General features: G+C 51.1%; 1 protein-coding gene across 3 annotated transcripts in view; it reads right to left on the bottom strand.

Annotated features, from left to right (window-relative positions):
* Positions 1–12478, bottom strand: part of SORCS1 (sortilin related VPS10 domain containing receptor 1) — a 702133-nt gene extending 689655 nt beyond the window's left edge. For all 3 annotated transcript variants that reach the window (XM_077258071.1, XM_077258072.1, XM_077258073.1), the window contains exon 1: positions 11554–12478. In XM_077258071.1, the coding sequence (XP_077114186.1) occupies positions 11554–12348 (795 nt within the window). In that variant the 5' untranslated portion in view covers positions 12349–12478. The remainder of the gene's footprint in view (positions 1–11553) is intronic.
* Positions 12479–14710: the final 2232 nt, after the last annotated feature.

Genomic DNA, 14710 nt, shown 5'->3' with positions numbered 1-14710 from the left:
GTCTCTTTACCTCTTTACTGAAGGCTTCAGGGTCCTCAGTCCGGAATACGGTTAACCAGGCTACGCAAGTCCGGCTGGTCCGATGGCACCTCCAGAGTTCCCTTTGCAGGTGGAAATCTGTGCCTACCTTCTAGCGCTTGTATGTTGTGGTCCTCCCCTGCTGTGCTTACGGGATAGTACCCCACAACTGTTGTGTCTGTTTCTCGTGTTCCCTCACAACTCGATTCTGATGTTCTTCCACGTCCCCCAGATCTTATGGTTAGGACGCACCCGTATGACGGGGAGGCTCGGAGCTCTTCCGGGACTCTAGCGTCGCCCCACTCCTGTTGTTACCCCCCTGTGTCTTCCTAGGTCAATTGGGTGAGACAGCCCGCCTCTAACTGACTGTCCTGCCGTAGGTTTGAAGTTTGGCCTGGAGCTCTATACTTCCTCGGCGTTCCGGCCACCGGTTATGCGCCTCAGTAGGATGTTGCCTCGTCTTACAGCACGACTCCTACTGGTATTCTCCTTGTTGCGTTGATCTCGTTTCTCACTCAGCACAATAAACCTCGCTTCTTATCCTTTCTTGGGGTACCGCCGCTATATCGTGCAGGCGCGGTCCCGTAACGTTCTCTCTGGTTGCTAGGCCTCTGTCAGGATCCCACCCCTGACAGGGACCCCTCCGAATCTTCCCCTACAACACCCTCTGCCACAAGGTGTTGCCTGGTTCCAACCCAGTCAGCTTTCTGATCTAACTTCCTGCCTAACCCCCAGTTTTACCAGAGTGTAAGGAGTGGCCTAATACATAGAACCCTTAGCTCCCCCTGGAGGCCAGACTGTGAAGTGTATTGGTGTCTGTGATACCTGGTCAGATGAACTCCTTCAGTGCCATCAGACGTACCATAGCCCCCCTTAGCGGCGGAGCACCAGTACTGCAACGACCAGGACTCTGGGGCGCTGCACTCCCCCCCGGTTAAATCCAGTACTCCTGGACTGGGAAGAAAACAACAATACATGTCAGCAAAAAGACATACAATTTTTTTGAAATGCAAGTACAAGTAAACTTTTTAACAGAGCTTCCCTTTATGGGAGGTAAGGACACTTGAACATTACAAACATAGTTAAATACTTTAAATAACCTTGCTATGAATAACTTTTCTTACCCAACCGGGTATTCTACTAAGTGCAAATTCTTTGAACAATAATTTAACTTTGCCTTTTAAGGACGTACTCGCTAAATCCACTAAAGACCTTCTTATAAAACATTATAAGGCTAATCAACTTTTATGCATTCTCCTTCTTTACATCTGCAGGACCGCCTGTCCTAACTGCTCCAGGCCTACTGCCTCTCCTTTCTGTTACAGGACCGCCCCTTTCTGCCCGGGCCTACTGTCTTTCTACTACTATACACAGTATAGAACATATCATCCATCTTTCAGTTCAGGATTATTGAGCCATCTCTGTATGGCTCTTAGGAGGACTCACTGACTAACCCCGTACGGGTTCACTTTCTGTCCTCATTCTTTTATCAACATCATTAAACATTTCTTACAATTTAACTAGCTTTCTACATATAACTTTTACATATCAGCATTATCAGTACTTTCTTTCAAAACATCATCATTCTTTAAGTGCTTTTGATGAACATCCCCTTTAAGAGGGGACCAAGTCTCTATGAGGTAGTGCAACTTCTTAAGCTGCAAGTCCGTATGCAGCAAGGACTCCGGTACTGCTTCCAGGAACAGTTTCTTCACAAAGAGTCCTTTCTTTTATAAAACCAGTAGAGAGCACCTTTAGGAAGGTGCAAACTATTTACAACATCAGTATTTGAATCATTCACCGTCCATGATTCGGCAGTCTCTTGATAACTGAGGCAAAAAGTAGAAACAACCAAAAGGCAATAGGGATCCCGGGTCAACAAAGGGATCCCTTTAAGAGTTAACCCTGGACGGGTTTTAGCAGCATAACAGCAGAAGGACAAACAGTTAACTATTTACATGTTCAGAAGATCAGGACATTTATTTGAACCAATCAGGGGGCAGCACCGGCGGAGGCAACCCCTTTGGATATTGCCCGCCGCCTGGTACTGCGTAAAGGGGAGCACTGTCCCAGCTGGGGGTCTGCGTACCCACTGTCTTCTGTTCCGGAGTAGCAGGGACACTGCCCACCCGAAGGGGCGCCTCTTTGGCCACAAGGGTGGTTGAGGTGACGATGCTGCAGGTCGTGGTCTTGACCATAGTGCACGTTGGAGTGACCACGGTGGTCTTGGTGATGACCGTGGGCTGACCACAAGGGAGCACCTTGGCTATGGGGGACAGATTCACTGGCACCTTAGTCGGGGGCGTCACGGGGTTCTGCTTCTTATAGACATTCAGGGCGAACCACCCCTTTTCCCCAAGGTGCCTAGTGTACGTGACTTCGTCCCCCGGGTAGAGATCCCGGTCTGGGTGGCCCTCTCTGAGGTGCGACTCCACATCCCGCCGGTTGACAAATACTTCGGCGTATAGGCCCGGCTCTTTTATAAAGCCCCAGCCTCCGCGGAGCTTGAAGGCGACAATGGTGCCCTGCCTGCGCGGGGCCTGGTGAGCGGTGGGGTCCCTGCGGGCCCGGTCCTTGACCGCCAGGTCTTTTTGATGGTGGGTCTCCAGCCCGGCCCGGTACGCCTTTTCCTTCTCCTCCCACTGCTGTTCCAGCTGGGTCTGGTTTTCCTCCCAGCTCAGGGCCTGCACCATCTCCCCTTCCCGTGTCTTCACCCCGGGGAACCCCATGAGGTCGGATCCTGGGTTCACCCAGCGGCATACCGTGCGCTCCGCATGGGCCTCACACAGCAGGGTAGTTGGTGGGATCGGAGCTTTCAGGAAGCGTTCCATACCCGTTGCCTCCTCCCATGGTAACAGGCGCTGGAGTCTATGGGTCCCAGGGAGAGGGGGTGCTGCAACGGGGCCTACTAACAAGCCCTCTGCCAGCGGGACGGCGTCGGCGGACTCACCAGCCGATGCAGGCTCTTCCTCTGCGGCGGGTTCCGCTGGCGGTGTCGGCGAGGGCCTCAGCAGCAACTCCGGTAGTGGTACAGGATCCGATGCCAGAGGACTTCCTTCTGGCGCTACCTGGTGCGGAGCCTGGGCCTTCACGTTCAGCTGAAGGAGCTGGTGTATCAAGTCCCCCATCTCAGCTTGCAAGACATCAGCACTGTCCATGGAGAATGGGCTGCGGTGCTCGTCCGGGTAGTTGGGGGAGACTTCTGCTTCAACCCCACATTCGGGTCCTGAGCTGCTGGCCATGGCTTCCTCCACGTGGGTCGCTTCCTGATCCTTTTCCCGCTCTCTCCTTCGTGGGCGATTTCGTTTTCTCTGTCTCCGCCCACCATTAAGAATCAGGAGGCGGATCTCGGCTGCTGACGGACACGTCCTCACAGTGCAGAAATATTTAGACTGGGCGGCCATTGTCTTTCGCGCTCTTCAGCTGGTCCACGCCTACTCCACGCCCCTCTTCTTCTCCTGCGCTCTCCTTAGCGCTGTAATGGCGGCAAGTGGCACTACACAGTCTTTGCAATAAGTCACAGTCCAAGTATAATAAATCACAGTTCCAAGGCACACATGACCCGATTCTTCAGGCTTAAGTAAATCCTGTTCGTGACGCCAAGTTGTAGCGCCCCCACTGCCGCAGGGCCGAGGGGTACCCGGTACCGGGCCTCTGAGTCTCTGGTCTGGGGTTATCACGGTGGCTAGACCCGGTCCGTGACCCTGCTGAGGGGCGTACAATTAAGATGAATGTATGGTGATGATGTTATGGTGCGGTGAAGTGCCGGTCGCAGTAAATAACGAGGACACCAGGTTGCAGTCTCTTTACCTCTTTACTGAAGGCTTCAGGGTCCTCAGTCCGGAATACGGTTAACCAGGCTACGCAAGTCCGGCCGGTCCGATGGCACCTCCAGAGTTCCCTTTGCAGGTGGAAATCTGTGCCTACCTTCTAGCGCTTGTATGTTGTGGTCCTCCCCTGCTGTGCTTACGGGATAGTACCCCACAACTGTTGTGTCTGTTTCTCGTGTTCCCTCACAACTCGATTCTGATGTTCTTCCACATCCCCCAGATCTTATGGTTAGGACGCACCCGTATGATGGGGAGGCTCGGAGCTCTTCCGGGACTCTAGCGTCGCCCCACTCCTGTTGTTACCCCCCTGTGTCTCCTAGGTCAATTGGGTGAGACAGCCCGCCTCTAACTGACTGTCCTGCCATAGGTTTGAAGTTTGGCCTGGAGCTCTATACTTCCTCGGCATTCCGGCCACCGGTTATGCGCCTCAGTAGGATGTTGCCTCGTCTTACAGCACGACTCCTACTGGTATTCTCCTTGTTGCGTTGATCTCGTTTCTCACTCAGCACAATAAACCTCCCTTCTTATCCTTTCTTGGAGTACCGCCGCTATATCGTGCAGGCGCAGTCCCGTAACGATCTCTCTGGTTGCTAGGCCTCTGTCAGGATCCCACCCCTGACAGGGACCACTCCGAATCTTCCCCTACAACACCCTCTGCCACAAGGTGTTGCCTGGTTCCAACCCAGTCAGCTTTCTCATCTAACTTCCTGCCTAACCCCCAGTTTTACCAGATTGTGAGGAGTGGCCTAATACATAGAACCCTTAGCTCCCCCTGGAGGCCAGACTGTGAAGTGTATTGGTGTCTGTGATACCTGGTCAGATGAACTCCTTCAGTGCCATCAGACGTACCATAGCCCCCCTTAGCGGCGGAGCACCAGTACTGCAACGACCAGGACTCTGGGGAACTGCACTTGCACCATGCATCATCATCACACCTTTCATTGGACGCCCCTTAGCAGGGTCACGGACCGGGTCTAACCACCGTGACAACCCCAGGACTGAGACTGAGAGGCCCGGGATCGAGTACCCCGCGGCCCTGCATCTGGGGGCGCTCCACTGGATCTGTAGCTTGTTTGCGGATGCTGGATCTGTAGCTTGTGGGCGGACGCTGGATCTGTAGCTCGTGGGTGGACGCTGGATCTGTAGCTTGTGGGCGGATGCTGGATCTGTAGCTTGTGGGCGGACGCTGGATCTGTAGCTTGTGGGCGGACGCTGGATCTGTAGCTCGTGGGTGGATGCTGGATCTGTAGCTTGTGGGCGGACGTTGGATCTGTAGCTCGTGGGCGGACGCTGGATCTGTAGCTTGTGGGCGGATGCTGGATCTCTAGCTTGTGGGCGGACGTTGGATCTGTAGCTTGTGGGCGGATGCTGGATCTGTAGCTTGTGGGCGGACGTTGGATCTGTAGCTCGTGGGCGGACGCTGGATCTGTAGCTTGTGGGCGGATGCTGGATCTGTAGCTTGTGGGCGGATGCTGGATCTGTAGCTTGTGGGCGGACGTTGGATCTGTAGCTCGTGGGTGGATGCTGGATCTGTAGCTTGTGGGCGGACGTTGGATCTGTATCTCGTGGGCGGACGCTGGATCTGAAGCTTGTTTATGGACGCTGGATCTGCAGCTTGTGGGCGGACGCTGGATCTGTATCACTTGTGTTGTGAGTGCTCTATCATTGTGACTTTTCTCTCCTCGTACTGTGCTCCTGCTCCATAACACATGCGCTATAATGAGGGCTCTTTGCATGTTTTAGGGAAAGCTAATTGTTTATCTTCCATTCACTTTTATTCTCTGTGTTTGTAACAATTCACACAGCAGCTCTTGATGATTGACAGCTCGGTCTGCGGTTTCGTGGTGCCCTGGTCCCAACCGTGCACTCTCCAATGCTGTAGCTTCAGAGAAGCGCAGGGGCAGAGAACCTGGTCAAATCCAGCCAATCAACCTGTAAAGCTGAAAGCTTGCAAGTGCAGCTCCACCAGGGGGTGCGGGTAAAAGAAAACAGGTACACTCACAGTGAAATCACAGAGCAGCAGGCAGAAGCCACTAGGTGGCGAAAGAGTAGTCAGAAAAAGCCGGGTCAGCAACAGAGAGGAAACGAAGTACCAGAGGTCACAGCAATACACGTGGTCAGACACAAGCCAAAAGAAGTCAGAGCTGATCGGGGGCAGGAAAGCCAGAGACGCAAAACAGTCAAACAGGTCAGAGGACAAGCCGAGTCAAACACCAAGGGGTCATAACACGGAGAGCAAGTATTACAACGAGCAAAGTCACAGGAGAACACAGGAACGGGACCTAGGTAAACGGGCAGAGGACAAATCGGGGTATAACAGGTCAGCTGCTCAAGCCAGAGACAGGAACTATAACTGACACTGCTAGCAGGTAACAGCGGACTGAAAAAGCCAAGCCGATCCGAAAACGAGGCAAGGAAGATTAACCCCCGCATGATCATCCCGGGGAAAGAATAATAAGAAACAAACACCGGACTGGATCAGGACACAGCTGCTTTCCTAGGAAACCGGTCACCTCTGGAAGACTGAAGAAGTGACCGGTAACGTAGGCAACAAGCAACGAACTGCAGCATGAAAAATCCCGAGAACAGAAAGGATATTTAATAAGAGATACATTGCAAAGTTCTTAATTTATAGAAGCACTTCGTAATTTGACCTGATACAACCGCTTATTCTACACGATACACCTGACACTCTCAACTCTGCTATATCTGTCACTCCTAATACAGAAACATCTGACAATCTCACCTATCATACATCTGCTACACATGAGGCAGCTCTGCTACATCTGATAATCTCTGTCCAACTACATTGTACTCTCTCAGTGCTACTATATCCTACAGCTCTCAGTTTGGCTACATCCCAAGCTCTCAGCTCTGCTACACCTGATACTGTTCTGCTACCTCGGACACCGACTTAGTCCTGGAATATTTGACCTTCTTGGTGATTCAAAAGGTAACATACTCTCAGCTCTGTGATTTCTGACAATCTCAGCTCTGCTGTATCAGAAACCCTGCTCTGCCACATCATATACTGTTCTGCTACCCCTGGTAATCTCAGTTCTGCTATATTGAACCTCCTCAGCCCTTCTGTATCTCAGTTGTATTATATCTGACTATACCTGACACTCTCAGCTCAGCCACATCTGACATACTCAACTCTGCTGCATCCCATGCTCTCAGCTCTGCTACCTCTGACACTGACCTCTAGTTTTAGTCCAGGTATATTTGACCCTCTCAGTGCTTCTATAGCTAACAGGCTCCCAGCTCTGTAATGCCTGACATTCTCAGCTCTGCTGCATCAGACACTCTGCTCTGCCACATCCTGCACTATTCTGCTACCTCTGGTATCCTCGGCTCTGCTATACTGAACCTCCTCAGCACTTCTGTATCTCAGCTGCATTGTATGTGAATATCCCTGACACTCAGCTCACCACATCTGACACTCTCAGCTCTGCTACATCGCCATATTATTCCACAGCAGAGCACATACAGGCGTGCTGCTGCAATAATTGATGATTTGACCGATTTACATGTTAGTGATGAAATGTTTCTCTACATGTGTCCTGTACCCGCGTGTTTCATATGTATGAGCAGCGTGTTATTCTGCAGCACATGAATAATTCCCTGATAATCTCATCATGATGGAGAAACTGGAAATACAACAGATATGCACACGGGCGGTAATGCAATGGCTGCAGTCACTCCGGTGACGGACACATGATAGCCATATAATAACTCTACACAGATATTCTTATTTCACTGTACCGCCCCCTTCTGGCTGCAGGCGGTAATGTAAAACTATAGAAACTGGGATAATTATTAAATATGTGTTGATAGTTATATCAAAGTTTGTGATGCAATTTTTGCAAAATTGCAGCAAAACGCAAATCATGAATAGTTTCAAAGGATGAAAAAGAGGACTAATGGATTTTATGGGATGATCTGCAGTAATACGCACAACTCACGGGCAGGGTGAGACTATTTCTGATAGAAAGTGGTCATATTCTTCTATTCTCACACAACCCCTTTAAATGGCAAATCAGGCTTCTTCCACTCACACTCACACTTGAGCTTTTTGGTTTTGTTTCTTGTAAAGTATCATAATTTTGTAAGGAGAAATCAGCTGACAATGTGCCGGCTACAAAGTAACCAGTCTGAACAAGCAGAGCTGCAGTGTAAAGCATATGGGAAAGGCATTAAAGCAGCAAGGGCCGTTAAAGTGAGACACAATGTGGGTTTTACCATCTCAGAGTCCAATGAAAGACAATGAAGCAAAGTAGATTTAGATATCAGGAGAATGAATTTCAGACTAAACAAGGGGGAGCATTTCAGATAACCTCAGACTTGAATAGATAATGTTCTAGGCTAGAGTTGCTGAGCTGCAATATAAAGCATGGTGGACAGAGACAGAGTGACAGACGGCAACTACACTAATGATGAACGAGGAGGTGGATTGTAGACATGATCACACTCCACTACATGGAACAGAGCTGCAGTGTAAAGTAGGATGGACGTGGAAGCCAATCTCCAGAGCTCAAAGGACAACAAAATGTATAAACCTTCAGATACATCTTATATAAAGAGGTGGAAACAAAGTATCTAATAACTGCAGCTCACTGTGTGGTGTGATGAAAGTGTGATGAATATCAAGGACAGGAAGAAATAAAGTCACATAGAATCTGTCCCCTAAACAGAAGTGACAAAAATAAGTGGAATTGGAAAATCTCTCCTCTGTAATCCGACAGGAGAGGAATTAATGTGAATTACAAAATCCACCGAGGAAAACGTAACAGAAGAAGATCGCAGGCCGACGATGGTAAGATGGCTCCTAAATAATGTATATAGTGACCGGGCACCGATGATTGATGCCCAGAGGTACAGACCACACACAGTACAGCACCTGTAGTGATAGATAGATAGATAGATAGATAGATAGATAGATAGATAATAGATAGATAGATAATAGATAGATAGATAGATAGATAGATAGATAGATAGATAGATAGATAGATAGATAGATAGATAATAGTAGATAGATAGATAACGGAGAATAGATATAGATATATAATAGATAGATAGATGGATAATAGACAGATAATAGATCTGATAGATAGATAGATAGATAGATAGATAGATAGATAGATGATAGATAGATAGATAATAGATAGATGATAGATACATAGATAGATAGATAATAGATAACAGATAGATAATAGATAATAATATATAGATGATACATAGATAATAGATATATGATAGATGGATAATAGATAGATATGACATAGATTGGATACGTGTCCTCCTGCTTTGTCTGTAGATGTGGCCCCCGACCTCCTGGGCCCCTGTGACGTTGCTCCCCAGGATTTCTATGTTCCCCCTGCTGACTGTCCACAGAGCAGAGATTAGGGATAGAAGTCGTTCTGTTTCTCGCTCCCACTAGTTTTCAGCTCTTACTTCTCAGAATCAGACATCAATTTGTGTGAAAACATGAAATCAAGCATCAAACCTACACGTCAGCAACCACAAGTCCCAGCATGTCTGCCTGTCTTGTTGGATATTAGCCGGAATATTCTGCTCCCCACACTGGAGTCGGCCAGGACAGTGTCAGTGTGGATGAGGACAGACAGGAGACCCCTGACCTCCAGCAGACCCCAGATCAGTGGATGCAGGGTCAGTGAGTGGCCCCCGACTGTCCAGGGCCCTGACTATATGACGCGGTAGCTCTAGCATGGCATGCTGGCACTTGTAGTCCCATAGTACAGAGTACACCAGGTTGCAGGGTCGCTGGCTCAGGTGCTGAAACCACAACATACAAGAACAGAGGCCACTGACCAGACCCCTGGAGAGGACCCCGATACTCTGACAGTGTCAGTCCAGTGTCACAGATACAATATATAGTGGTTCAAGTCTGCAGTTAACCCTTACACCTCAGTCACTAGACATGATAGACCCCCTCTGTATCTCACAGTATGGTGTGCAGCTGCAGTGTGGGGTCCTGTGCAGTCATTGCAGCCGCAGTCCACACTCCATGTTCTGTCCTCTGTGGACACGATGACACTTTGTAGGAACAGAAGCATAAAACCTGTTCAGGGACGTTTACCTGGTGCAGCCATGTATTATATTACACAGACACAGGACAGCAGCTCTGTGCCCACCGTCAGCAGGGTCAGGGGTCAGCAGAGAAGTCCTGGGCACAGGGGGAACTCTGTGTTGTGTTTGATACAATGTTTCATCATCATAATAATAATAAACATTAAGAAAAGTCAATGTGAGAGCAGGAAATATTCTCACTGTTTACCACCATGAGGTCCCGACACACAGATTATACTCAGATTTTATACAATGATAGAAGACTACAGTACGGCTGACGGGGGGGCTCGGGCTCCCCTCAAAAGAGACGATTCACTGAGGAGAGTGCTGGACTCCACTGTACAGGGCACTGGACATAGGAGCACCCGCTGACAGCAGGGGGTTATGTCACATACGGGGGGCACAAGCAATGAAGCAGCCTCTGGAGAGAAGACTGGAGAGGTAAGAGGAAAGGAGGAAGAAGAGAAGGAAGAAGGAGAAGAGGAACTACAAGGATGAAAATAAAGAAGAGAAGAAGAGGAAAAAGAAGAGCAGGAAGAGGAGGAAGAATAAGAAGAAGAAGAAGAAGAAAAAGAAGAACAAGGGGAAGAAGAGGAGGAGGAGGAAGAAGAGGAAATAGAACAGTAGGAAGAAGAGGAAAAAGAAGAGCAGGAAGAAGAGGAAGGAGAAGAGAAAGAATAAGGAGAAGCAGAAAAAGAAGAACAAGAGGAAGCAGAAGAAAAAAGAACAAGAAGAAGAAGAGGAGGAAGAAGAAGAGGAAATAGAACAGTAGGAAAAAGAAGAGGAAAAAGAAGAGTAGAAAGAAGAGGAAGGAGAAGAGGAAGAATAATAAGAAGAAATAGAAGAATAAAGAGAAGAAGAAGAAAGAGAAGAAACAATAGAAAAGGAGAAAGAATAAGAAAAAGAAGAAGAGGGGGAAGAAGAGGAAGAATAAGAAAAAGAAGAAGAGTAAAATTGCTGAAAATTGGACACAAGATTACAAATAAATGAAGGAGAGGAAAAGAAAGAAGGAAAGTAGAATGTGAAAAAAGAAAGTGAAAAAGAAGAAAAGGGAAAAGATGAAGAGAGAAGGAAAGAAGTGGACAGAGAACAATATATAAAGGAGGATAATGGATTATAAGGAAAGGGAGTAGAAGTGAAAGTAGGAAAAAAGGAAACAAAGTGGTAGAAGAAGAAGAAGCCGATGTCTTATTTTGCCTCCACACTGTAGAGCGCCGAGGACACCAGCAGAGGAGCGGACTCTGAGGAACACTGGTCAGATACCAGAAGAAGCAGATTGTCGCCTAATCACCGCCTGATCGGATGTAGCAGAACGGCAGCGGGTGACGGGGGACACCGGGGCCCAACAAGACATTCAGAGGACGCGACAATCCCCAGTATACAGAGAAGCTGCGACTCCGCCACTGACCAGTGCGACCCAGACCATCAGGAGAGTCAGCAGTCCTGGGTCAGCAGAAGCGGGCAGGCTGGTGGCCCTGTCACACCCGGGAGCTCAGACCCACCCGGGAGCTCAGACACACCCAGGGGCCCCAGTCCCACCCAGGGGCCCCAGTCCCACCCAGGGGCCACAGTCCCACCCAGAGGCCCCCGTCCCGCCCAGGGCCCCGGTACTCACGCTGCTGTTGTGTCCGGACCAGTGCACCATGGCTTGGTTGTGAGCGGAGTCTCCGGTCAGGGCGAACGTTGTGCTGCTTAACTTCAGCTCCTCCACCCGAAAGCGGCTCCCCCGGTCCGGGTCAGCAGGGGGTGCTCGGGCCGCCCGGTGCCCCTCGGCCCCTCTGGCCCGTCTCCCTGCCCTGCCGGGCACCTCCTGGGGGTCGCTGGCACTGAGCCCACCTGGCACCGGCTGCTGTGCCGGGACTGCAGCACCTGTGAGGGGGTCGGCGGCCATCGCTCCGCTCCAGCTGTCACCTCCAAATTGTTCAGTGTTCATCTTGTCACCGGTCTGTGGACCCCAATACTGCGCCTCCCCCACAGACTGGCCGGAGCTCTCAGTGTCCCCAGTCTGGTCGGTCAGGGCTTCCTCTGCACCCACATGGCCCCCTTGCCCCCCATTCTTCTCTTCATTGGACACTTCACCGTCCTGATTAATCCACAAGTCCAGGGACCTGGCCCCGACCCCCTGCACCCGGTCCCCAGCCCCCTCATAGCCGCCAGTCAGCTCCCGGGCAGCAGCCCAATATCTGCTCCAGGCTCCGGGCTCCGTCTCACCGCTCGCCGCCACAGTCCCTGGCCGGTCCCCGGGTGCCCCGGCCTGCCCCCTCCTGTGCCCGGCACCTGTGCCCCGCAGGCGGAGGTGGGGGTGACAGGAGGAGCAGCTCAGGTCTCCTTTGCCCTCTTTTGCCATCCCTAGGATCGTGGTCAGGAGGAGCAGCAGCCCCCAGGCCGGGAGACCCCCCAGACCCCCCATGCCAGCAGCTCCCAGAGGCGCCCCCTCACTCCAACTCCATAGAAGTTTCTCCGCTCTCAGTCTGGATGGAGGAACGAGGAGCTTCGTGCAGAGCTGATGGTGTCGCTCGGGGTTTTGATGAAGGATCTGGCAGACAGGGGTGGAGCTGGATGGAGGGAGAGAGGGAGGAAGGAGGGCAGAGGAAGGAGAGAGGAGCAGAGGATGGAGAGCAGAGGAAGGAGAGAGGAAGAAGAGCAAAGGAAGGAGAGAGGAGGAGGAGGAAGAGCAGAGGATGGAGAGCAGAGGAAGGAGAGAGGAAGAAGAGCAAAGGAAGGAGAGAGGAGGAGGAGGAAGAGCAGATAAGGAAGAGAGGAGCAGAGGATGGAGAGCAGAGGAAGGAGAGAGGAAGAAGAGCAAAGGAAGGAGAGAGGAGGAGGAGGAGAGGAGCAGAGGATGGAGAGCAGAGGAAGGAGAGAGGAGCAGAGGATGGAGAGCAGAGGAAGGAGAGAGGAGCAGAGGATGGAGAGCAGAGGAAGGAGAGAGGAAGAAGAGCAAAGGAAGGAGAGAGGAGGAGGAGGAGAGGAGCAGAGGAAGGAGAGAGGAGCAGAGGATGGAGAGCAGAGGAAGGAGAGAGGAAGAAGAGCAAAGGAAGGAGAGAGGAGGAGGAGGAGGAAGAGCAGAGGAAGGAGAGAGGAGCAGAGGATGGAGAGCAGAGGAAGGAGAGAGGAAGAAGAGCAAAGGAAGGAGAGAGGAGGAGGAGGAGAGGAGCAGAGGAAGGAGAGAGGAGCAGAGGATGGAGAGCAGAGGAAGGAGAGAGGAAGAAGAGCAAAGGAAGGAGAGAGGAGGAGGAGGAGGAAGAGCAGAGGAAGGAGAGAGGAGCAGAGGATGGAGAGCAGAGGAAGGAGAGAGGAAGAAGAGCAAAGGAAGGAGAGAGGAGGAGGAGGAGGAAGAGCAGAGGAAGGAGAGAGGAGCAGAGGATGGAGAGCAGAGGAAGGAGAGAGGAAGAAGAGCAAAGGAAGGAGAGAGGAGGAGGAGGAGAGGAGCAGAGGAAGGAGAGAGGAGCAGAGGATGGAGAGCAGAGGAAGGAGAGAGGAAGAAGAGCAAAGGAAGGAGAGAGGAGGAGGAGGAGGAAGAGCAGAGGAAGGAGAGAGGAGCAGAGGATGGAGAGCAGAGGAAGGAGAGAGGAAGAAGAGCAAAGGAAGGAGAGAGGAGGAGGAGGAAGAGCAGATAAGGAAGAGAGGAGCAGAGGATGGAGAGCAGAGGAAGGAGAGAGGAAGAAGAGCAAAGGAAGGAGAGAGGAGGAGGAGGAGAGGAGCAGAGGATGGAGAGCAGAGGAAGGAGAGAGGAGCAGAGGATGGAGAGCAGAGGAAGGAGAGAGGAGCAGAGGATGGAGAGCAGAGGAAGGAGAGAGGAAGAAGAGCAAAGGAAGGAGAGAGGAGGAGGAGGAGAGGAGCAGAGGAAGGAGAGAGGAGGAGGAAGAGGAGAAGAGGAAGTAGAGAGGAAGAAGAGGATGAAGAGCAGAGGAGGAAGAGCAAGGGAAGGAGAGCAGAGGAGAAAGAGGAGCAGAGGATGGAGAGAGGAGGAGGAAGAGCAGAGGAGGAAGAGAGGAGCAGAGAAAGGAAAGAGGAAGAAGAGCAAAGGATAGAGAGCAGAGAAAGGAGAGAGGAGCAGAGGATGGAGAGCAGAGGAAGGAGAGAGGAGGAGGAAGAGAGGAGCAGAGGATGGAGAGCAGAGGAAGGAGAGAGGAGGAGGAAGAGAGGAGCAGAGGAAGGAGAGAAGAAGAAGAGCAAAGGAAGGAGAGGAGAGGAAGGAGAGAGGAGCAGAGGATGGAGAGCAGAGGAAGGAAAGCAGAGGAGGAAGAGAGGAGCACAGGAAGAGAGGAAGAAGAGCAAAGGAAGGAGAGCAGAGGAAGGAGAGAGGAGCAGAGGAAGGAGAGAGGAGGAGGAAGAGAGGAGCAGAGGATGGAGAGAGGAGGAGGAAGAGCAGAGGAGGAAGAGAGGAGCAGAGGATGGAGAGCAGAGGAAGGAGAGAGGAAGAAGAGAGGAGGAAGAAGAGCAGAGGCGGAAGAGAGGAGCAGAGGAAGGAGAGAGGAGCAGAGGAAGGAGAGAGGAAGAAGAGCAAAGGATGCAGAGCAGAGAAAGGAGAGGGGAAGAAGAGCAAAGGATGGAGAGCAGAGGAAGGAGAGAGGAGCAGAGGATGGAGAACAGAGGAAGGAGAGCAAACGAAGGAGAGCAGAGGAGGAAGAGAGGATGGAGAGGAGGAGGAGGAACAGCAGAGGAGGAAGAGAGGAGAAGAGGAAGGAGAGAGGAAGAAAAGCAAAGGATGCAGAGCAGAGGAAGGAGAGAGGAGCAGAGGATGGAGACCAGAGGAAGAAGAGAGGAGC

Source organism: Ranitomeya variabilis, chromosome 4, assembly GCF_051348905.1.
Source record: "Ranitomeya variabilis isolate aRanVar5 chromosome 4, aRanVar5.hap1, whole genome shotgun sequence".
NCBI classification, from domain to species: Eukaryota; Metazoa; Chordata; class Amphibia; order Anura; family Dendrobatidae; genus Ranitomeya; species Ranitomeya variabilis.
The sequence above is the reverse complement of the archived record's forward strand: the minus strand, read 5'-3'. Positions and strand labels throughout refer to the sequence as shown.